General features: G+C 49.7%; 1 protein-coding gene across 1 annotated transcript; it reads left to right on the top strand.

Moving 5' to 3' along the window:
* The first annotated feature begins 1,282 nt into the window (after positions 1–1,282).
* Positions 1,283–20,898, top strand: CTXND1 (cortexin domain containing 1). The gene is made up of 3 exons (XM_029064667.1): positions 1,283–1,537; positions 16,474–16,614; positions 18,141–20,898. The coding sequence occupies exon 3, from the start codon at positions 18,191–18,193 to the stop codon at positions 18,368–18,370; it is 180 nt and encodes a 59-aa protein (XP_028920500.1). The 5' UTR covers positions 1,283–1,537; positions 16,474–16,614; positions 18,141–18,190; the 3' UTR covers positions 18,371–20,898.
* The last annotated feature ends 1,763 nt before the right edge of the window (positions 20,899–22,661 follow it).

The raw sequence follows: 22,661 nt of genomic DNA, 5'->3' as shown, positions 1-22,661 counted from the left end.
GAAGGCAACCTGCACTCTCCCTCAGGTGGGAATCATGTCCCAGTGTGCACTTCACCCCTTTTCCCCAGTCTGCAGGACGGAAGACTTAATGATAATAATAAGAATTGTAGTATTCGTTAAGTGCTTACTATGTGCTAGGCACTGTACTAAGTGCTGGGGTGGTTACAAGCTTTTTGGGTTGGACATAGTCCCTGTTCCACATGGGGGTCACAGTCTCAATCCCCATTTTCCAGATGAGATAACTGAGGCCCAGAGAAGTGAAGTGACTTGTCCAAGGTCCCCCAGAGCCAAGTGGCAGAACCGGGATGAGAACTCATGACCTTCTGACTCCCGGGCCTGGGCTCTGTCTATTTGGTCCTTGGAGGACTGACCTTCGCCCTGCCACTGGACCTCACGCTATGACAGGGGGCGGAGCCTTGGCCAAACTGCGTGGAGGCTGGGGAGCCCCTCTGGGGCCCCTCAGCCCGTGGCCTTCCTACAAGAAGGGAATGCCTTGTGACCACGATGGGTGTGGCCGGTAGGAGGGATCCACCAGCTCTTCCCAGAGGTAAAAGACTCCCTCACCAGGTACCCCTCACCCCCGAGGACTCTTCGGCCCCTCTCAGCGTCTCCTCACTGAGCGGCATCCCACCGGCCTGAAAGAGCCTTCTGCCCACCAGGGCATCTCCTCCAGAGGCCCATACAGACCCTACCCACATCTACTCTGAGTGCCCACGTGCAGAGCGGAACTCCGGCTTCCCTGCGGCCTCCCAGGGGTTTTCCAGTAGCTTCCCAGGGTCTTCACTGCAGCTTTCTAAGGTTTTTCCTGCAGCTTCCCAGTGGTTTCCTTGGGGCTTCCCTGCAACTTCCCAGGGGCTTTCCTGGGGCTTCACTGCAGCTTCCCAAGGACTTCCCTGTGGCTTCCCTGAAGCTTCCCAGGGGATTCCCTGGGGTGTTCCTGCAGCTTCCCTGCCACTTCCCAGGGTCTTCCCTGGGGCTTCTCTGTAGCTGCCCAGGGGTTTCACTGCAGCTTCCCAAAGGCTTCCTTGCAGTTTCCCAGGGAATTCACTGCAGCCTCCCAGGGGCTTCCCTGCAGCTTTCCCGCTGCTCCCCAGGGGCTTCCCAGCATTTTCCCAGGGAATTCACTGCAGCTTCCCTGGAGCTCCCCTAGGACTTCATCCTGAGGTTCGACCAGCCCAGCCACTCAGAGCTCACCCAAGCTCAGAGGGGCTCTGAGTCCCTTGAAGAGCCGTACGCCCTGGAGGGCTCCGGGGGTCTCAAGTGGGCTCCGGCGGGCTGGCCGTTGGCCTTGAGTGGGGGAGAACCAGCCCTCGGGCCATGACACTCCCCAGGGCCCATTTCAGGGGGGTTGGAAGCTCCGCTCTGCAGCCAGTGGAGAAACCTGGGGCCGGCGCAGGAGCGGTGGAAGCTGCTGGGGCTGACGAAGAGAGAAGGCAAAGATGCTGCTGGAGAGAAGCAAGAGCAGAGGCAGAGGCTGCATACAGAACACACAGAAAGAAGACGGGGAGGGAATGAGCCCGGCGGCAGCAAGAAGAAGGTGAGCAGGGGGCAGGGGATAGGGGGAGCAGGGGGGGTTAGGGAGGAAGGGACTGAGTAAGGAGTGGGGGCGAGCTAGCGGGAGCGACAGGGAGAGCAGGAGGAGCTGGCAATGGCAACTGCCAAAGAAAAGAAAGGCAGAGGATGTGTCGGTTGGAGAAGTGGAATTCCGGCCCTTGGAATTTGGAGATGAGGATGATTGACAGTGCTGGCCTCAGGGAAATCTGTCAATAAATCAATTGCATTTCTTGAGCCCTTACTGTGTGCAGAGCACTGCACTAAACATTCGGGAGAGTACGATGGAGCGGGTCGATACAAGGATCATAGATCCTAGGGGGGAGCCAGCCAGCAAAATAAATTTCAGGGAGCAGAATATCAGGATGTAAGTGCTGGGGAGGTCAATGTGGAGTACTTAGGAGCCAGTGATGCTGGAGAAAGGGGGAATATAGAGGGGAGATGAGAGGGTAGTCAGGGTAGGCTTCCTGGAGGAGATGTGATTTTGGTAGGGCTTTGAAGTGGGAAGAGCGGTGGTCTCTCAGAAATGAAGGGGGAAGGAGACCCTGGCCAGAGGAAGGATGTGGGAAGCAGTATGGCCTAGTGGATAGAGCACAGGCTTGGGAGTCAGAAGGCCGTGGCTTCTAATCCCTGCTCTGCCACTTGCCTGCTCTGTGGCCTTGGATAGGTTACTTCACTTCTCTGTGCCTCAGTTCCCTCACCTATAAAATGGGGATTAAGACTGTGAACCCAAAAGGGACAGGGACTGTGTTCAATCCGATTTGCTTGTATCCACCCCAGTGCTTAGCACAGTGCCTGGCATATAGTAAGTGCTTAACAAATACCATAATTATTATTATGAGCATTCATTCAATCATATTTATTGAGCGCTTTCTGTGTGCAGAGCACTGTACAAAGCGCTTGGAATTTACAGTTCGGCAACAGATAGAGACAATCCCTGCCCAACAATGGGCTCACAGCCTAAAAGGGGGAGACAGCAAAACAGAACAAGTAGAAAGGCATCAATACCATCAAAATAGATAAATAGAAAAATAGATAAAATAGAGTAATAAATAATGTATACAAATATACACGAGTGCTGTGGGGAGGGGATGTGGAGTATGTGGGTGAGAGGTAGACAGCGAGAGAGTTGAGATCGAATCATGGTAAATAGATTGGTGTTAGAAGAATGACATCTGTAAGCTCAATCATAATGACTGAGCACTTACTGAGTGCAGAGCACTGTACTAAGGGCTTGGAAAGTACAATTTGACAACAGATAGAGACAATCCCTACCCAACAATGGACTCACAGTCTAGAAGACTTGTAGTGCCTGACCCTACAACTAATAAGTTCTCCTTGTTCCTCTGAACTTTTCTAAGCCCGGCCTGCTTTCCTGGTGGGATTGGGGGTGGATTTGAAGCCCCAGCACAACATCTGCTCCAGATAAAACCAAAATCAAATCAGAAATCTGACCCGCTGAGCTAATTAATGTACCTGCTTTTGTTGCAATCCAATCAAAGAGGATCAGACACTGGTTTATTTGGTTAGGAGATCTGAGGGCCAGTTTTGAGTCTCTTGACTGAGCCTGTGAAGATGTGAATTTGGGCTGTGAAACTCACTCGTGAGCTATCTTTCCATTGACAGTTGAGTGATATCTGCTTCCCAGCAAACAAGAAGGAGCCCTTGCTCTACTCCCCCAACACCCTAAAGCCTTGACTGTGAGCTCGTTGTGGGCAGGGCTTGTCTCTATTGCTGTATTGCACTTTTCCAAGGGCTTAATTCAATGCTCTGCACACAGTAAGTATTCAGTAAATTCGACTGAATGAATGACAACTGAAGTCTGGGGAAAGACGATGCTCCCCAGGGGTGAGAGTGGGATGGAGGAACACCATTCAATCGTATTTCTTGAGTGCTTACTGTGTGTAGAGCACTATACTAAGCGCTGGGGAGAGTACAATAAAACAACAGAACAGACACATTCCCTGCCCACAATGACCTTAGAGTCTAAAGATGAGTGGGGCTGCAAACTAAGCCCACTGTTGTCTTGTACTCTCCCAAATGCTTAGCAGTATTCTGCACACAATAAGTGCTCGGTAAGTACGATCAAATGATTGATCAGGCAAACCATAGTGCTGCCTCCAGAGTATGTAGCTCAAAAGCCTTGCCCAAAACCCATGGGGTTCCCTGCCCAGGTGTACATTTGGCAATCATTCAATTTATTGGGCACAGAGCACCATACTCAGCATTTGAGAGAGTACAATGCAACAGAGTGGGTAGATACGTTCCCTGCCCCTAACCAGGATTGGCAACCAGCATTAGCCTTGCCTCAGGCAGATCCAGGTCAGAGATGGAAATTCCCACTCAGGATCCTTTCTAGCACTAGGCTGATCCAGGTAGTCCAACAATGGGGCATCTATACCTTCTCAAATTGGGGCCAGCACCACCCCCCTTTCCCAAAAGGCCGCATTTCTGCATAGATCCAGTTTTCATGCACGTCATTCACCCCAGCCGAGGGACCGTGACTCGTGCTTCAGAGAACTGAGGAACACAAGAGGCTCATTAATCAAGTTCTCTAGCAAAATAGAGCATTAGAGCTTCCTCTGGGAAGCGTCCTGAGATGATATATCACAAAACACCAACTGCAGCTTCCCCTCAGAGTTTTGATAGCCCTCTTCTACCTAGAATCCTATCTACTAAGAAGCAGTATGGCGTGGCGGATAGAGCACGGGGCTGGGAGTGACAAGGTCATGGGTTCTGATCTCCGCTCGGCCACTTCTTTGCGATGTGACCTTGAGCAAGTCATTTCGCTTCTCTGGGCCTCGGTTACCTCATCAGTAAAATGGGGATTGATGATAATAATAATAATGATGATGGCATTTGTTAAGCACTTACTATCTGCCAAGCACTGTTCTAAGCACTAGGGTAGTGCCATGTGGGGCTCCTAGTCTTAATCCCCATTTTACAGATGAGGTAACTGAGGCCAAGAGAAGTCAAGTGCCTTGCCCAAAGTCACACGGCTGACAAGTGGCAGAGACAGGGACTGTGTCCAACCCGATTTGCTGTATCCACCCTAGTGCTTAGTACAGTGCCTGGTACATAGTAAGCACTTAAATACTACAATGATTATCACATATGCTTCGCTGCACACACACACTGCCCGTAAAAGAATTGTTTCCCCAACCTACTTGAGTGGCCTGCTGAGATCTTTCCTCCTCACTTGGCATTTTACTCATTCTTTTGCCTGGCAGATACACACTCCCCAGGTATAATTCCTCATTAAAGTGCTAATAGTGTTTCAAGGTTATTGATAGGAAACCCTTGGCGATGCTAAAATTGGAATGGAGAAGCAGCACGGCCTAATGAATAGAGCACGGGCCTGGAAGTCAGAAGGACCTGGGTTCTAACTCTGCACTTGGCTGCTGTGTGACCTTGGGCAAGGCATGGCGTAGTGGATAGAGCACAGGCCTGGGAGTCAGAAGGATGTGGGTTCTAATCCTAACTCTTCCACTTGTCTGCTGGGTGACCTTGGGCAAGTCACTTCACTTCTCTGGGCCTCAGTTTTCTCATCTGTAAAATGGGAATTAAAGACTGTGAGCCCCATGTGGGACAGGGACTGGGTCCAACTCGATTTGCTTATGTCCACCCCAGGGCTTAGTTCAGTGCCTGGCACACAGTAAGAGCTTAACAAATGGCACTATTATTATTACAATTCTAATTATTTTCTGGGCCTCAGTTCCCTCATTTATAAAATGAGGAGTAAGACTGTGAGGCCCCATGAGGGCCAGGCACTGTCTCCAACCGGATTGGCTTGTATCTACCCCAGGACTCAGTATAATGATTGACAAAAAAAGAGCTTAATAAATACCATTAAAAAAAATACTGTGGCTAGTTACCTGATGAAACAACTGGAGTAGAAACAGAGCCCAGAAGTACCGAGAGCATAGGAAGCAGCATGGTGTAGAGGAAAAAGCCTGGGCCTGGAAGTTAGAAGGTAGTGGGTTCTAGTCCCAGCTCACTACTTGTCTGCCGGATGACCTTGGGCAAGATACTTCACTTCTCTGGGCCTCAATTATCTCACCCTTAATAAGGATTAAAACTATGAACCCCATGTGGGACAGGAACTATGTCCCACCTGATTCCAGCACTTAGAACAGTTCTTGGCATATAGTAAGCGCTTAACAAATATCATTATTATTATTATTATTAAGCTTGTATCCATGCCAGAGCTTAGAACAATGCCTGGTACCCAGTAAGAGCTTAACAAATCCCATAAAGCTCATTGTGGGCAGGGAATGTGTCTGCTTATTGTTATATTGTACTCTCCCAAGTGCTTAATACAGTGCTTTGCACAAAGTAACCCCACAGTAAGTACAACTGAATCAACATATACCATTTTTTTAAAAAAAAGGAGTATGTCCAACCTGATTATCTTGTATCTACCCCAGCACTTAGTACAGTGCTTGGCACAGAGTAAATGCTTAACATATATTATTATTATTATTATTATTAGCATTGCAAGGCCAATCAAGGCTACTTTGGAATTCCGAGTTTTGGAAAATTGGTTAAGGGCAGGCTGCCATGGACACTGAATATGGTGTTGCCACCTATTGTCAGCTTAGTGGTAATTCAGATCCAGATAATCAATACGTCATATTTATTGAGCGCTTACTATGTGCAGAGTACTGTAATAATAATAATGTTGGTATTTGTTAAGTGCTTACTATGTGCAGAGCACTGTTCTAAGCGCTGGGGTAGATACAGGGTAATCAGGTTGTCCCACGTGAGGCTCACAGTTTTAATCCCCATTTTACAGATGAGGGAACTGAGGCACAGAGAAGTTAAGTGACTTGCCCACAGTCACACAGCTGACAAGTGGCAGAGTAGGGATTCGAACCCATGACCTCTGACTTCCAAACCTGGGCTCTTTCCACTGAGCCACACTGCTTCTCTGTACTAAGTGCTTGGGAGTCAGAAGGACCTGGGTTCTAATCCTGCCTCCGCCACTTGTTTGCTGTGTGACCCTAGGCAAGTCACTTCACTTCTCTGGGCTGCAGTTACCCCATCTGTAAGATGGGGATTAAGACTGTGAGCCCCATGTGGGACATGGATGGTGCCCAACCTGATTAGCTTGTATGTATCTCAGCTCTAAGAACAGTGCCTGGGACTTAACTTAACACTTAACAAATACCTTCAGCATCATCAGCAGGCAAGAAGTTAATCCTACGATGACACTCTCCTAAATACATCTTGCACCATCAAAATTCCAAACAAGCAGCCCAGCTGCAGACGAACACGTGGGAAGACTTTCTGGCAGGAAGCTTTGCAGCCAGAAACATAGGCGGTTCAAGAAAGCACTGAATAAATTCATTGACTAGAGAAAGAAGCTTGGGTTGGAGAGGAGAAAGTTAGTGATGTTAGAGAGCCCGGCTTTAATCATGAGGATCCAGACAGAATATAGTTGTCCTTCATATTAGAAGATGACACAAATGAGTAGAAAGGTTGAAAGGGCCAATATGAGATGCACAGTCCCGGCCCCGTTGGGCAGGCAAGAAGGTCATCCATCAATCAATCGATTTATTGAGCGCTTACTGTGTGCAGAGCACTGTACAAACAGATTTAACAGAGTTGGTAGACACGTTCCCTGCCTATGATGAACTCACGGTCTAGAGGTTGTCCCGTTTTGGGAAGAAGCGTTTTCAGGATAAGCAGCTGCGGCTCAGTGGAAAGAGCACAGGCTTGGGAGTCAGAGGTCGTGGGTCCTAATCCTGGCTCCTCCATTTGCCAGCTGTGTGTGACTTTGGGCAAGTCACTTAACTTCTCTGTGCCTCAGTTACCTCATCTGTAAAATGGGGATTAAGACTGTGAGCCCCCCGTGGGACAACCTGATTACCTTGTATCTACTCCAGCATTTAGAACAGTGCTTGGTCCATAGTAAGCGCTCAACGAATACCATCATCGTTATAACTATTACTATTTGGGTTTTTTTAAATATTTGTTAAGTGCTTACTATGTGCCAGGCTTAACAAATACCATAAAAAATGAAGATACATATGTAATAATAATAATTGTGGTATTTGTCGAGTGCCTCCTCTCTGCCAGTTTTTCTATTAAGCGCTGGGGTAGATATCTGGTAAACAGGTTGGGGATAGAGTCCCTGTACCATAAAGGGCTTTTGGTGGCCATAGGGCATCAAGCTTCCCCCCAAACTGAAGATTTATACAATACTTAAGCATATATATTTAAAATTTATAATTTTGGTGTAGATACAAGCAGGCAACCATAATATCCTGACTGGATTATTGCATCAGTCTCCTCCCTGATCTCCCATCCTCCTGTCTCTCCCCTCTCCAGTCCATGCTTCACTCCACTGCCCAGATTATTTTTCTATAGAAACGCTCTGAGCATGTCACTCTCCTCCTCAAAAATCTCCAGTGGTTGCCTATCAACCTTCACATGAAGCAAAAGCTCCTCACCCTTGGCTTTAAAGCTCTCCATCACCTGGCCCCCTCCTACCTCATCTCCCTTCTCTCCTTCTATAGCCCAGCTCGCACACTCCGCTCGGCTGCTGCTAACCTCCTCACGGTTCCTCATTCTCTACTGTCCCGCCGTCGACCCCTAGCCCACGTCCTACCTCTGACCTGGAACGCCCTCCCTCCTCACATCCACCAATCTCTCTTCCCCTCATCAAAGCTCTACTGAAAGCTCACCTCCTCCAGGAGGCCTTCCCAGACTGAGCCCTCCCTTTCCCTTTGCCCTTCTTCCCCTCCTCATTCCCCCTACTCCCTCCCTCTGCTCTACCCCCTTCCCTCCCCACAGCACTTGTCTATATTTTTACATATTTATTACTCTATTTTATTAATGATGTGTATATATCTATGATTCTATTTATGTATTTTGATGGTATTGATGCCTGTCTACTTGCTTTGTTTTGCTGTCTGTCTCCCCCTTCTAGAGTGTGAGCCCATTGCTGGGTAGGGAATGTCTCTGTTGCCGAAATGAACATTCCAAGCGCTTAGTATAGTGCTCTGCACACAGTAAGCACTCAATAAATGATTGAATGAATGAATGAAAGGCAAGCATGAAGGAGTAGAGTGACCTAGCAGAAAGAGCACGGGCCTAAGAGTCAGAAGACTTGGATTCTAATCCCAGCTTTGCCACGGGTCTGCTGTATGACCTTGGACAAGTCACTTAGCTCCTTTGTGGTTCAGTTTCCTAACCTGTAATATGGGGATTCAATACCTGTCCATAAAGCACGGGCCTGGAACTCAGGTCATGGGCTCTACTTCTGACTCTCCCACTTGTCTGCTGTGTAACTTGGGCAAGCCACTTAACTCATCTGTGTCTCAGTTACCTCATCTGTAAAATGGGGATTGAGACTGTGAGTCCCACATGGGACAGGGACTGTGTCTAATCCCATTTGTTTGTGCCTCTTAATATACTGCCTGGCCCATAGTAAGCACTTAACAAATACCATAATTATCACCAATATGATTAGACTGTGAACTCCACGTGGTACAGAGACTGAGTCCAACCTGATTAACTTTTATCTTCCCCAGTACTTAGTACAGCTCTTGACACATAGTAAGCATTTGTTTGGTCTAGTTGATTCTGACCCATAGCTCTACATCTCTCCCAGAATGCCCCACCTCCATTTGCAATCATTCTGGTAGTGCACCCATAAAAGTTTGCTTAGTGAAAATACAGAAATAATTTACCACTACCTTCTTCCACGCAGTCATCTTGAGTCTCTGCCCTCGGCTCCCTTCCATGCCTCTGCTGCCCAGCACAGGTGAATCTTGACTTGTAGCAGATTGGCTTCCACTCATTAGCTGCTGCCTTAGCTAGGAGTGGAATGGATAAGCCTCTGCTTCACTCTCCCTCCCAGAACTGGTAGGGTACTAGAAACCCTCCAGGTACCATCCTGAGAAGGGAGTAAGCACTTAACAAATAGCATAATAATAATTGGCATAGTCAGAATTAGAACCCAGGTCTTCTGACTCCTTGGCCTGTGCTTTTCCATTAGGCCACACTGCTTCTTGTATGGCGCCCCGGGGCTGGGAGGGTGAGGGGGGCAGGGAGGCGGGGCGGAGTGGATGCAAAAGTCTCTTCTCCTGTTGTACCCCACCCAGCTGGGTAGGGGCCAGTTTTAATGAAGGAGGTAGGGGAGCAGGGAAGGGTAGCACCATCAGAAGTAGTGTGGCCTAGTGGAAAGAGCCCGGGCCTGGGAGTCAGAGGACCTGGGTTCTAACCCTGGCTTCACCACTTGTCTGCTGTGTGACCTTGGGCAAATCACTTCACTGGGCCTCAGTTACCTCATCTGTAAAATGGGGATTAAGACTGTGAGCCCTTTGGGGGACAGGGACAGTGTCCAATCCAATTATCCTGTATTTACCTCAGTACTTAATAAATTACCTGGCACATAGTAAGCACTTAACAAATACCACAGTCATCATCATCGTCACCCTGGGCCTGACTTAGTGGCCTGAGTCCTTGGGAGGATAGCCTCCCTTTTCTGCCAAATCTGCTGCTTCTCATTCAAGCCGGCAACCTCCTTGGTCCTGGCTTGTGCCCCCAGGAGAAGGAGGGTGGGGGAACTGGCATGATGAACATCTTGTGACCAGTAGAACCATGGTAGCATGGTCATGGCGTGGAAGTCAGAGGATGTGGGTTCTGATCCCACAGCTTCACCACTTGTCTGCTGTGTGACCCTGGGCAAGTCACCTCACTTCTCTGTGCCTCAGTTACCCCTATCTGTAAAATAGGGATTAAGACTCTGAGCCCCATAGGGGATAGGGACTGTGTCCAACCTGAGTAGCTTCTATCGATCCCAGCACTTAGAACAGTGCCTGGCAAGATACCAGGCTAATCAGGTTGGATATAGTCCAGGTCCCACATGGGGCTCACAGTCATAATCCCCGTTTTACAGATGATCAAGAGGCAGTCCCTCCCCACAGTGAGCTGACAGCCTAGAAGATGAGGTAACTGAGGCACAGAGAAGTGAGTGATTTGCCCAAGGTCACACACAAGCAAAAACTCCTCGCTATTGGCTTCAGAGCTTTCCATCACCTAGCTCCCTCCTACCTCATCTCCTTTCTCTCCTTCTTCAACCCCACCCACACAGTCCGCTCCTCTGCCGCCACTAACCTCCTCATTGTGCCTCGTTCTTACCTGTCCTGCCGTCAACCCCTAGTCGATGTCCTATCTCTGGCCTGGAATGCCCTCCCTCCTCACATCCACCAAACTAGCTCACTTGTCCCCTTCAAAGGCTTACTGAGAGCTCACCTCCTCCAGAAGGCCTTCCCAGACTGAGCTGCCTTCCCAAACTGAGCCCCCCTTTTCCTCCGCTCCTCCTCCCCTCCCCATCGCCACGACTCCCTCCCTCTGCTCTACCCCCTTCCCACCCCACAGCACTTGTGTATATATGTGCATATTTATTATTCCATTCATTTTATTAATGATGTGTATATATCTATAATTCTATTTATTTATATTGATACTATTGATGCCTCTTTACTTGTTTTGATGTCTGTCTCCCCCCCCATTGTTGGGTAGGGATTGTCTCTATTTGTTGCTGAATTGTACTTTTTCAAGGGCTTAGTACAGTGCTCTCTGCATGCAGTAAGCACTCAGTAAATATGATTAAATGAATGAATGACAAGACACTGTAGGGAGACAAGAACTTATTCAGGGAAAGCATCCTAATGAGATTGTTGCCGACAGCTGCCCTCTGTTGAAAACATCCTGTCAGAGAAATACCCCCACCAAAGCCCACCCATGGGTCCAAGATAATTATGACTCCAAGAAGGAACAAACACTTTGAGAGGACCAAGGCAATGCAATTTACCAGATACAGGCCTGCCTGGTCATCCCACACTGCTACTGAGCAGTGGTCTCTGATCCTCAGTTCCGAGATCACGGCACCACAAGCCCCTTTCACCTTCTCCAACATCCCACGCTCTTCCCTGCTTCCGCCCTTGGGTTTCACCTCTGACCTGTCTCCTGAGCTTCTGTGGGAGTCGATCACATGAGGAGAAGACGGATGTGGTTTCCTCTTCCCCTTCTCATGGATTTCGTCTTCCTGTCTCCCTCTACCCTTTTCACAGATTCTGCTTTGTGATCTAATCCTCTTCATAACCCCCCTTATCCAACTTTTTCCCCACTCTTTATTTGTTTGCTTGCTTTTTTGAAGTTGCTGTCCTTAGGGTTCATTTGTGCTGGACATAATCCTCCGTTGTTCTTTAAGACAATCTCCACTATTCTTTACTCCTTCACCCTATTATGCTTGCTTTTCATGATCTATTAAGCTCAAAGATGATTACCTTTACTCTCTTGCCGTTGCCAGCAGCAACCCAACCTGTACTTTCTGCTCATCTTTTATTATCATCCACCCAAACACCCCAAAACCTTATGTATCAACCACCCTATCAGAAATGTGATTTCAGAAGGGTTTTGAAGAGGGGGAGAGTTATGGTGAGAATGTGAGAGAAAATGCCTAATGTTTGCAAATTAGTATCACGGGACACACAGGATGCCCATTACCCAGGGGGTGACCAGAACAATTTCTTTACCTCCTACATCTGGTTTCCACCCTTTTCCACTCTCCATTGAGACTGCCCTCTTCAAATTCGCCAGTGATCTCCATCAGGCAATCGATGGTATGTACTGAGAACTTACTGCTTGCGGAGCGTTGTACTAAGCATTTGGGAAAGTACAACACCAGTGGAGTTTTTAGATATATTCCCTGCCCATCAGGAGCTTACAGTCCAGAGGGGGAGACAGACATTAAAATAAATTATGAATACATACATAAGTGTTGTGGGGCTTAGGGTGCGATGAAGAGAACATGGTGTAGAGAAGCAGCGTGAGGTAGAGTCCTAGGAGTCAGAAGCTCATGGGTTCTAATCCCAGCCCCACCACTTGTCTGCCGCGTGACCTTGAGCAAGTCTCTTCTCTTCTCCGTGCCTCAATTCCCTCATCTGTAAAATGGGGATTGAGACTGCAAGCTCCACATGGGAGAGGGACTGTGTCCAACTCTATTTGCTCGTATCCTCCCCAGAGCTTAGCACAGTGCCTGGTACTTAATAAGCGCTTAACAAATACCATCATTGCAATTATTATTATTATCGAGGCCTGAAAGGGTACAGATCCAAGTGCAAAGTCGATGCAGAAAGGAGAATGAATAAGGGCATGAGGTCTTAATAAGGGCAAGCTTCGTGAAGAAGATGTGATTTTTGAATGAGACTTTGAAGGTGGGGGAGAGTGATGGTCTGTCATATATGAAGGAGGAATCTCAGCTTCTTGTGGCCAGAGAATGTATCTTATACTTCTCTCATTCTTTCTAAGCACTTTGTAGAAGGCTCTGCATTCAGTAGGCATTCAATAGATGCCATTATTATTCCTATAAGAACTGCTAACCCTACTTCTATTACCAATCTAATGGAGTCTCGACCTTGCATTTGACTCTGATGATGTGGACAGCTTCTTTCTCCTGGGAACACTGTCTAACCTTGTTTTACCGACAGCTCTCTTCTGGTTCTCGTCTTATGTCTGGCTGGCTCTTCTCAGTCTCTTTCATCAGCTATTTGCCCTCCTCCTCTCATCCAATCAATCCAAAGATCAATGGTATTTATGAAGGGCTTACTCTGTGCTGTTCACTGTACTAAGCATTTGAGAGAGAATGATCCAGTAAAAGACACAATCCCTACCTTTAAAGGAGCTCACAAACTAGCTGTACTTTACTAAGCGCTTGGAGAGTAAAATACAGCAGAATTAGCAGACATATTCCCTGCCCATAATAAGTTTACAGTCTAGAGGGGTAGACAGACATTAAGAAGAATAAATAATTTATAATATATAAGTCCAAGATATGTACGTAAGTGTTGTGGGGTTGGGAGTGGGGAAAATACCAACTGCTCAAAGGTCACAAATTGAAGCACATAGATGTCGCAGAAGGGGAGTGAGCCAGGGAAAAGAGGGTTTAAACAGGGAAGGCCTCTCGGAGAAGGTGTGACCTTAGTAATGCTTTGAAGGTGGAGACAGTGGTGATCTGGCATATGTGGAGGGGGAGGGAATTCCAGGCTAACAGACATTGAAATCAATCAGCAGGGATAGCAACCCAGTTTAGAGATCTGTACTTTAAAGATCTGTACAAAGTATGGATCCACTACCGGAACGATTGCTGATGTAGGTCGGGTGTTGGGGGAGAGATATGTCCATGGTGTTGCTAAGGGTCGGACACGACCTGACAGCATAAGACAAGACAAAATATTGTTAGGGGAGGAAGCGGGGTGAGTTCTTATGTGCTTAAGGCGTGAGGACTCAAGTACATTGCAGATGCAGTAGGAGCCGAAATAGAGAGAGGATTCGAACATTAATCAGGTAAGGCTTCATAAAATAGATTCATTCATTCACTCAATGGTATTTATTGTATGCAAAGCACTATGCTAAGCGCTTGGGAGACTACAACAACAAACAGACACATGATTTTAGTAGGGTTTTGAAGATAGGGAGAGTAGTGGCCTGCCAGATGTGGAGGAAGAGAGAAGCAGCGTTGCCTAGTGGAGAGACCCCAGGCCTGGGAGTCAGAAGGACCTGGGTTCTAATCCCAGATCCACAACTTGTCTTCTGTGGGACCTTGGGCAAGTCTCTTCATTTCTCATGCCTCAGCTACCACATCTGAGAAATGGGGATAAAGACCGTGAGCTCCCTGTGTGACAGGGACTGTGTCTAACCCTATTAGCTTGTATCTACCCCCGTGCTTAGAACAGTGTCTGGCACATAGTAAGCGCTTAACAAATACCATAAAAAAAAGAGGGTGGTCCAAGGAGGAGAGGGCGTTAACAAATGGTTCATGGCAAGAGAGACAAAATTCAGGTCCAGTGAGTAGTAATAATAATGCTGTTTGTTAAGCGCTTACTATGTGCCAAGCACTAATGCAAGTGCTGGGATAGATACAAGGCCAATTAGGTTGTCTCACATAGTAAGCTAAGTAACATTAGCTTACTATGATCCAGGAACTCTACTAAGCGCTGGGGTAAATAAATGCAAATTGGATTGGACACAATCCCTGTTCCTTGTGAGGCTCACAGACTTAAAATCCCCATTTTACAGATGAGGTACCTGAGGCACAGAGAAGTGACTTGCCCAAAGTCACACAACTGACTGTAAGTCTGCATAAGAGCAAAGTGTATGGGGAAGGTTGTAGTAGAAGAGGAGGTCACTTTCTGCCTTCCCTTGTCTTTTCCCTTTACATTCACTCCTGTGGGGAGTTAATCCATTCCTATGGTTTTAGTTAGGCATCTATGCCGATGACTTCTAAACCTACCTTGTAGCCCTCACTACAGTCTTGCATTTCCTCTTGCCTCCAGGATAACCACAAGTGGATATCCTAGAAGCAGCATGGCAGAGTGGATAGAGCATGGGCCTCGGAGTCAGAAGGTCATGGGCTTTAAGCCTGACACTGCCACTTGACTGCTGTGTGACCTGGGCAAGACAGTTCAGTTTTCCGGGCCTCAGTTCCCTCTTCTGGAAAATGGGGATTGAGACTGTAAACCCCACATAGGACAGGAACAGTATCTAACCCGATTTGCTTGTATCTATGCCAGTGCTTAGTTGGGTGCCTGGCACACAATAAACACTTAACACATACTGTTATTATAGAAGAAGCAGCATGGCGTAGTGGATAGATCACAGGCCTGGGAGTCAGAAGGTCATGGGTTCTAATCCCAGCTCTGCTACTTACCTGCTGTGTGACCTTGGGCAACTCTTCACTTCTCTGGACCTCAGTTACCTCATCTGTAAAATAGGGATTAAGACTGTGAGCCTCACAAGGCACAGGGATTGTGTCCAATCCAATTTGCATTTATTTACCCAGCGCTTAGTAGAGTTCCTGGAACATAGTAAGCACTTAACAAATATGACAATTATTATTATTATTAAGCACCCCGAGAGCAGGGAACATGTCTACCAACTCAATTACATTGTACTCCCCCAAAAACTTAGAATAGTGCTCTGTACATAGTAAGCATTCAATAAATACCATTGATTGATTACCCTTCTTAGGGGTGAGTTGATCTGTGTAGGGACCCATCATTTGTCTGTGATTTATTCATTGTTATTATTAATAATAATTGTTAACAGTGACTGTGGTATTTTGTTAAGCACATACTATATGCCAGGGTCTGTTCTAAGCGCTGGGGTAGATACAAGATAATTAGGTTGGACACAGTCCCTGTCCCACATGGGGCTCACAGTTTTGATCTTCATTTTACAGATGAGGTAACTGAGGCACAGAGAGGTTAAGTGACTTGCCCAAGGTCATCCAGCAGACATGTGGTGGAGCCAGAATTAGAAACCAGGTCCCCTGACTCCCAGGTCTGCAATCTTTCCATTACCTTAGGCCATGCTGCTTCTAATTTATTCTCTATTTTTATTATTACTATTTATTTTACTTTTTATTCATTTATATTAATGTCTGTGTCTCCCTATAGACTGTAAGCTCACTGCATGCAGGGATTGTGTCTGCTACATATTGTTCTCTCCCAAATGCTTATGACAGTGCTTTGCACACAGTAAGGCCTCGATAAATACGATTTTTAGACTGTGAGCCCATTGTTGGGCAGGGATTGTCTCTGTTGACGAATTGTACATTCCAAGCGCTTAGTACAGTGCTCTGCACACAGCAAACACTCAGTAAATAAAATTGAATGATTGAATGATTGAATGACTGAGTGAATGGGCTGGAGGCCCCCAGGAGGTCTGGTCAATCTCTGAGGAAGGCAGGGCTAGCTCTGGGGGATGAAGCCCCCGCGTCAGATACATACATTTGTTCGGTGGTTGGGAGGGGAGGGTCAGGATGCAGAGCTCCGTCTGCTTGGGTGACCTAGGGAAGAACCCTTTCCCTGTCTGGCGAGTGATGTGTTCTGATTGTTTTAACCCTAGGAAGCTCTCCACCGGTCCCGGCCGGGCCAGAAAATGAGGCCCAAGCGAGCCCCGGAGGCCCGTGGTCCCAGCCGGGCAATGCCAGGCCCCCCGAGGGCGGCCCCTTCGCCTCCTGGACCCTGAACCTCTCCATCTCCACAGGTGCCCAGCAGGAGACCACTACCTGGGATTGGGTGGGAGAGCCAGCGGAACTGGGGTTTTGGATCCTCACCTCCCGGGCCTGTCCTGCAAAGGATGACCAGACTACCTGCCTGTTGTCCCTTGGAGGAGCCTGAGGCTGGTGTTCAGAGGAGCATGGGTCGAGAGGGTGCTGGGGAGGGGGAGAGAGGCCTGGAAAGGGGTCCCAGCTGTTGCCGAGGCCCTTTAAACTATTTTTTATTTATTTATGTTCATTCATTCATTCAATAGTATTTATTGAGTGCTTACTATGTGCAGAGCACTGTACTAAACGCTTGGAATCTACAAATTGGTAACAGATAGAGACAGTCCCTGCCCTTTGACGGGCTTACAGTCTAATCGGGGGAGACGGACAGACAAGAACAATAGCAATAAATTGAATCAAGATAGCAATAAATTTGTAAAGTGCTTACTATATGCCCGGCACAGTTCTAAGCACTGGGGTAGGTACAAGCTAATTGGGTTGCACACAGTCCCTGTCTCCCATGGGGCTCATAGGCCTAATCTCCATCTGACAGATGAGGTCACTGAGGCGCAGAGAAGCAAAGTGAATTGCCCAAGGTCACACGGCAGTCGAGTGGCGAAGCCGGGACTAGAACCGGGTCCTTCTGATTCCCAGACTTGGGCTCTATCAACTAGGCCGGGCTATCCCTCAGCTGATACTTGTCTACTGGGCATCCATGTGTTCTTGGGGAGGGTCATTTCAGCCCCCCCTCCCTGCCTGCCATAAGGACTTTGAAAACAGGTAGGAGGTGCAGTTGTAAATTCGGGGGAGGTGGGGAGAGGCCAGATGAGCAGCGGGGCCATGGCTACAGCGGAGTTCAGGCAGCTGGCCACGCCTCTGCAAGATCCAAGGCTAGGGCCAGCCCACGTGGCCTCTCCCCTCTCCCAGGGTAGTCGCCTGGCCACTCCACTTCCCGATTCACCTCCCAGTCACAACGCCTCTCCACCTTGCCCCTTCTGCCACCCCTCCAGACTGGAGGTGAGACTTAGAAACCCCTGCAAGGTTCTCCAAGCAAGAAGCAGCTCGATCTAGTGGGTAGAGTATGGGCCTGGGTTCTAATCCCTGCTCTGTCGATTGCTTGTCGGGGGACCTTGGGTAAGTCGCTTCATTTCTCTGTGCCTTTCTCAACTAGAACATGGGGAGATCTGTTCTCCCTCCTACTGCTAGCCCCATGGGGGACAGGGACCATGTCTGACCTAATTAATTTGTACCTACCCCAGTGTTTGACATACAGTAAGGGCTTACTAAATACCATTAAAAAAAAGGGATGCCCCTCTCCCCACAGTTACTTGTCTGCTCCTCCTCATGCCCTTCTTCTCTGAACCCCCCATGCTGCCCGAGACCCCCTACCTCCCTGAGCATGGGCACTAAGTCTGGTGGTCTCACGGGTCCCACCACACCGGCCCCCCACCCCGGGGTCTCGGCTGGGGAAGGAAGAGATGGGGGCATAGGGCATGGACAGTGCCTCTGTGGTCCTTCCTTGCAGGAGGAGAAGGAGGAGGAGGAGGAGGATGGTACCTGTCGGATGCCCCAGCGATGGAAGAGCCAACTGCCGAGCCCGTGTTAATGGATGTGGACAAGGGCCTGACGCTGGCTTGTTTTGTCTTCCTGTGCCTCTTCCTTGTGGTGATGATCATCCGCTGCGCCAAGGTCATCATGGACCCATACAGCGCCATCCCCACCTCCACCTGGGAAGAACAGCACCTGGACGACTGATGCCCCCGAACCATCCCGGGCCTCCCCAGACAGCGATGGAGGCCTCGGGGCCATATGAGGTGGACGCCAGCCGCAAGTCACTCAGCACAGCCCTCGAGCCCGGAGCCAAGTAGCCCCCTCGGCCCTCACACGCTCGGATGGGCAAGTCGACCCGTCGATTCCATTTCTCTTCCTACTTGGGGAGGAGGCCCGTGAGCTGGCTTATCCTCGGGTTAGTCGGAGGCCTGTCACGTGGAACGTGAGCTAACGGTGCCTATGCTCCTACCCCCATCCAAGGTCCGTATTGCCTGAGGTCAATGGTCAGTTCCCTGGGCAGCCCCTACTGTCCCCCCAATAGCACACACAGCTGGCCAGGGGTCGGGCATGGGTTGTGCCTAGCACAGGTCTCCAGTTGGGCCCCGTTTCCCCTGGGCCAGAGGCTGGCCAAAGCAGAAGGTGGGTAATGTCCCATGAGGAAAGCTGCAAAGGCTCAAAGGTTCGCCACTGTGGACACTGACCTCAAGCCCTTCCTCTACTCCCTGGCCCGTGAGACGGTGGCAGGCACGTACCTGAGAGCCCAGTGGAGAGAGAACTCCAAGGAGCGGTGTTATTATTATATTCATTATTAATAAAGGTAATGATGATGATGATAATAATAATGATTTTCCGCCCAACTGGCCTCGCTGCCAGAGAGTGGGCTGGCACAGGTCTGTAGAGGAGGGCAAGAGCAGCTGGGGTAAGATCGAGTGCCTCCGAACAGCTGCCCTCCACCATCGAAAGCGGAGGGGCCAGTGGGTGAGCTTGGTGCATCGTTTCAATTGGTTTCTTGTGGCTCTTCTCGCCCTGTGGGAGGCCAGACGGGAGGGTTGATTGGGGTTCTAGGATGAAAGTAGGCCCAGCCCTGTTGCCATCAGAGGATCCCGGGGGAACGGAAGAAGGTGACTCTCATCTCTGGGGTTGCTGCTACAGACAGAGCTAGGGTCAGGGCATTGAGCGTGGCCTTGTGTCTGTCCCTGGGCTGTGGGGTCGAGTTCTGGCCTGCAGCCAGAGGGAGATGGAGGTGTCATCCCCCGACTTCCCGGACAATCGTTAGGGGGCAACGGCCCTTTCCCAGCTCTTGACAGATGCCACAGCATCAGTCAAGTCACACTATTCCCGGTCAGAAAGTCGCCCAGCTCTAAGAACTCTGGGTAAGGGGAGGGTTAACCGGGGCCGCAACTGCCGGATTCATTTCTGTCGCCACAGCCTTCGACTGGCATTCTACCTCAGAGAAAAAAAGCACCTTCTGAGAAAAGACAACGTCCCACATCTGCATCACTCATAATTTCCTTTGGTTCCCCCTTAGATCTCTCAGAAAGGGTTGGATGACCCCCCAGGGCAGTTGGACACACTCCAAAGATCCATCAGGATGCCTGCCCCGGGAAGATGTAGAGGGGTCTCCTTCGGCTCCCCTCACCCTGCCTCGCCTGAGCCCTAGTGCGTCGGTTTTCACCACTCTGGCCCTGGGCCCCTTTAGTAACTTGGGGAGAGGAGAGTAGTTGGCCCTCATGCCCTTCCCTCATACCCACCTCCCCCTTTCTGCCTGGCGAAGGGTCCGAGCTAGGAGAGGCAGAGCTATCTGTCTGACAAGGCCTCGGTCAGACCGCGCAGGCCTGAGGCAGCTGAGGCTTTAGCTTTCGGCTGCTGCTGGGATGTTTCGGGTTCACTCACAAATCCATCCCGATCAGAGGGGAGAGAAAAGCAGTGGGGAGGAAGAGAATGCTTTGGCCTCCAGCTTTGCCCTCCCATTGGACACCAGGCTGGGAACTCCCTGTTCTCCTCTTTCTGGGCCCCGTATGTCAGGATCCAAACATACCCCACTGGGTCGGGTTCCTGCGGGAAGGCAAGGGAGAATCCAAAACCAATGTAGTCAGGAGCTGTTTCCAACCTCCAGCTCGTTCCCAACAGCTTATGGGGCTGGGCTAGTGACTTATCTTCTCCATGCCTCCGTTTCCTTTGGGTAACCCCTGCCACTACCTACCTCCCAGGCCACTGTGAGTCTTCCTGAAATGTTGTTGCAGTCTCTCTTGAGCTCTTTAGCGAGCGGCATTACCTGGCTCGAAGATCGTACTGAAGCGTGAAGACCGTCGCTGCCTAGAGCTGGAGGACAGGAGGAGAGTGGTATCCCTGGGCATTTCTGGTGGGCGGAAGAGGCCCTTTGGCATCGTCCTGGGCCTGAGGATCTGAGTTGGGGTGAAATGAGTGAAGAACCCAGTGCCCTCCCTCCTTTGGGAAAAAAATGGGGGTCTTTCCTCTGCCTCCAACTGAATCTTTCCAACGCTGAGGCTCCGAATGTTGTCTGGTTCCCCGTACCTCCCCATCTCTGATATTCCACACTGGTAAACTTCTTAGGCGGCCCCCGACATTCCCTGAGCTTCCAAATGTAAAGTGCCAGGTGAGCAGACAGCCCAGAGGTGGCAGACGGGTCTGGAGTTTGGGCCTCTGCTCCAGCCCCCAAATGACCCGGGAGAATTAGCGTGGCCCAGTGGATAAGCACACAGGCCCGGGAGTCAAAGGGACCTGGGTTCTAATCCCCGCTTCTCCACTTGTCTGTTGTGGGAACTTGGTGGTTTCACTTTGCTTCTCTGGGTCTGTTATCTCATTTGTAAAATGGGGAAGAAGACTGTAAGCCCCACGTGGGACAGGGACTATGTCCAGCCCGATTTGCTTGTGCCCACCCCAGCGCTTAGTACAGTGCCTGGTACTTAGAAAGCACATAATAATAACAATAATAATAATGATAATAGGCTGGGACCCACTTCTGCCCAGAGTAGAAGAGCAGATCCTCTTTCTTCTCCTCGTTCCCCTATGCAGGCAGCAGCTGCCAACCGGCTGATGCTGGCGTCATTTTCCCGAGTTTCCTGAGCCTCTGGTTGGTCCCAGCTCTTTCTGGCTGTCCCAACCCCTTCCCACCACCTGCTCCACGCACGGCCTGGGAATCAGAAGGACGTGGGTTCTAATCCCACCTCCACCACTTGTCTACTGTGTGACCTTGGGTAGGCCCCTCAACTTCTATGTGCTTCAGTTATCTCATCTGTAACATGGGGATGAAGACTGTGAGCCCTTCGTGGGACAGGGACTGTGTCCAACCTGATTAGTTTGTATCTCGCCCAGCACTTAGAACGGGGCCTGACATATAGTAAGTACTTAACCAATACCACCGGATGAGTCGGTTTCGAGATCGCTATTGCTCCTCCTTCCTCCTTAGACCGTGAGCTCCCCGTGAGACGGGAACTGTGTCCAAGCTGATTATCTCATATCTACTCCAGCACTTAGTACAGTGCCTGGCACACAGGAAGCATTTAACAAACATCATTATTATGATTATTGTTCTCCTCATGGGAGAGTGGTGGAAGACAGTGACACGGAATGGGTGAATTCTGTCTTCATCTCCTTCCCCGTTTTACCCCTTATAGCCCCAGTCCCCATGCCGGCGGTGGAGTGTCCATCCGCTATGGGGCAGCTCGTTCGCCCACCCTCCCTGGCCGGAGACTGGCCAGTCACCTCTGACGTTCGTCCCCAGTGCCCTGCAGGGTGGCCGTTCTCATTGCCATCGGCCACCTTTGGCAGGGAGCACTGCTCTGAGAATCTCTCCATTTCACCCAACAGCAGATGTATGGTCTAATCAATAAACGGCTTAACTTGTAAATGAGGCCTGTCATTTCCTCCGCCATTCTTTCCATCTCTCCCGGACTGGAGCCCAGGGGAGTCTACGCAGTTCAGTTTGGTGGGGAATTGCGGCAGGGATTGTGGCTGGATCAAGATCTGGCTTAGTCAAAATATTGGTCCCTGAGCCGAGGAGCATCACCCTGGGTCATCCCTACAGCACGTTCGGTCCAGATCCATCTCTGGTGGTGACAAGAGGTCGTTCAGAGGCGGCGTGAGCTGGTGGCCCTCCCTCACTCCGTATCCTCTTGGTTAGGGATGGACCGCGCGCCGGTATCCCCGAAACTCCTTCCAGCGGCTTACCGTGCCTCACATCGCCGTGGACCCAACCTAATTCCTTTGGATCCCGCTGGGATTTCAGGCTGCACAGGTTCTTGTGGGAATGGATCCCGTTAGTCCACCCGCCTCTAAGGCACCACAAACACTGGTGGTATGAGGATAAGGATTCGGCCCAAATTTGCCTGCAATTACGGGAGTCTAAAACCTGGTGGTTCTCAGCACCCACCTTCCTCCCCTCCTCGGATGAACTCCAGTGGCCATCCTTAGGCTAGAGAAAAGGAGAGCCCTTCTGACCCAGCCTGGCCCAGCCCTCCAGATGCCGCATATT

The sequence above is a fragment of the Ornithorhynchus anatinus genome, chromosome 5 (assembly GCF_004115215.2).
Source record: "Ornithorhynchus anatinus isolate Pmale09 chromosome 5, mOrnAna1.pri.v4, whole genome shotgun sequence".
Classification (NCBI taxonomy): Eukaryota; Metazoa; Chordata; class Mammalia; order Monotremata; family Ornithorhynchidae; genus Ornithorhynchus; species Ornithorhynchus anatinus.
This window is presented reverse-complemented; position numbering and strand designations above follow the sequence as displayed.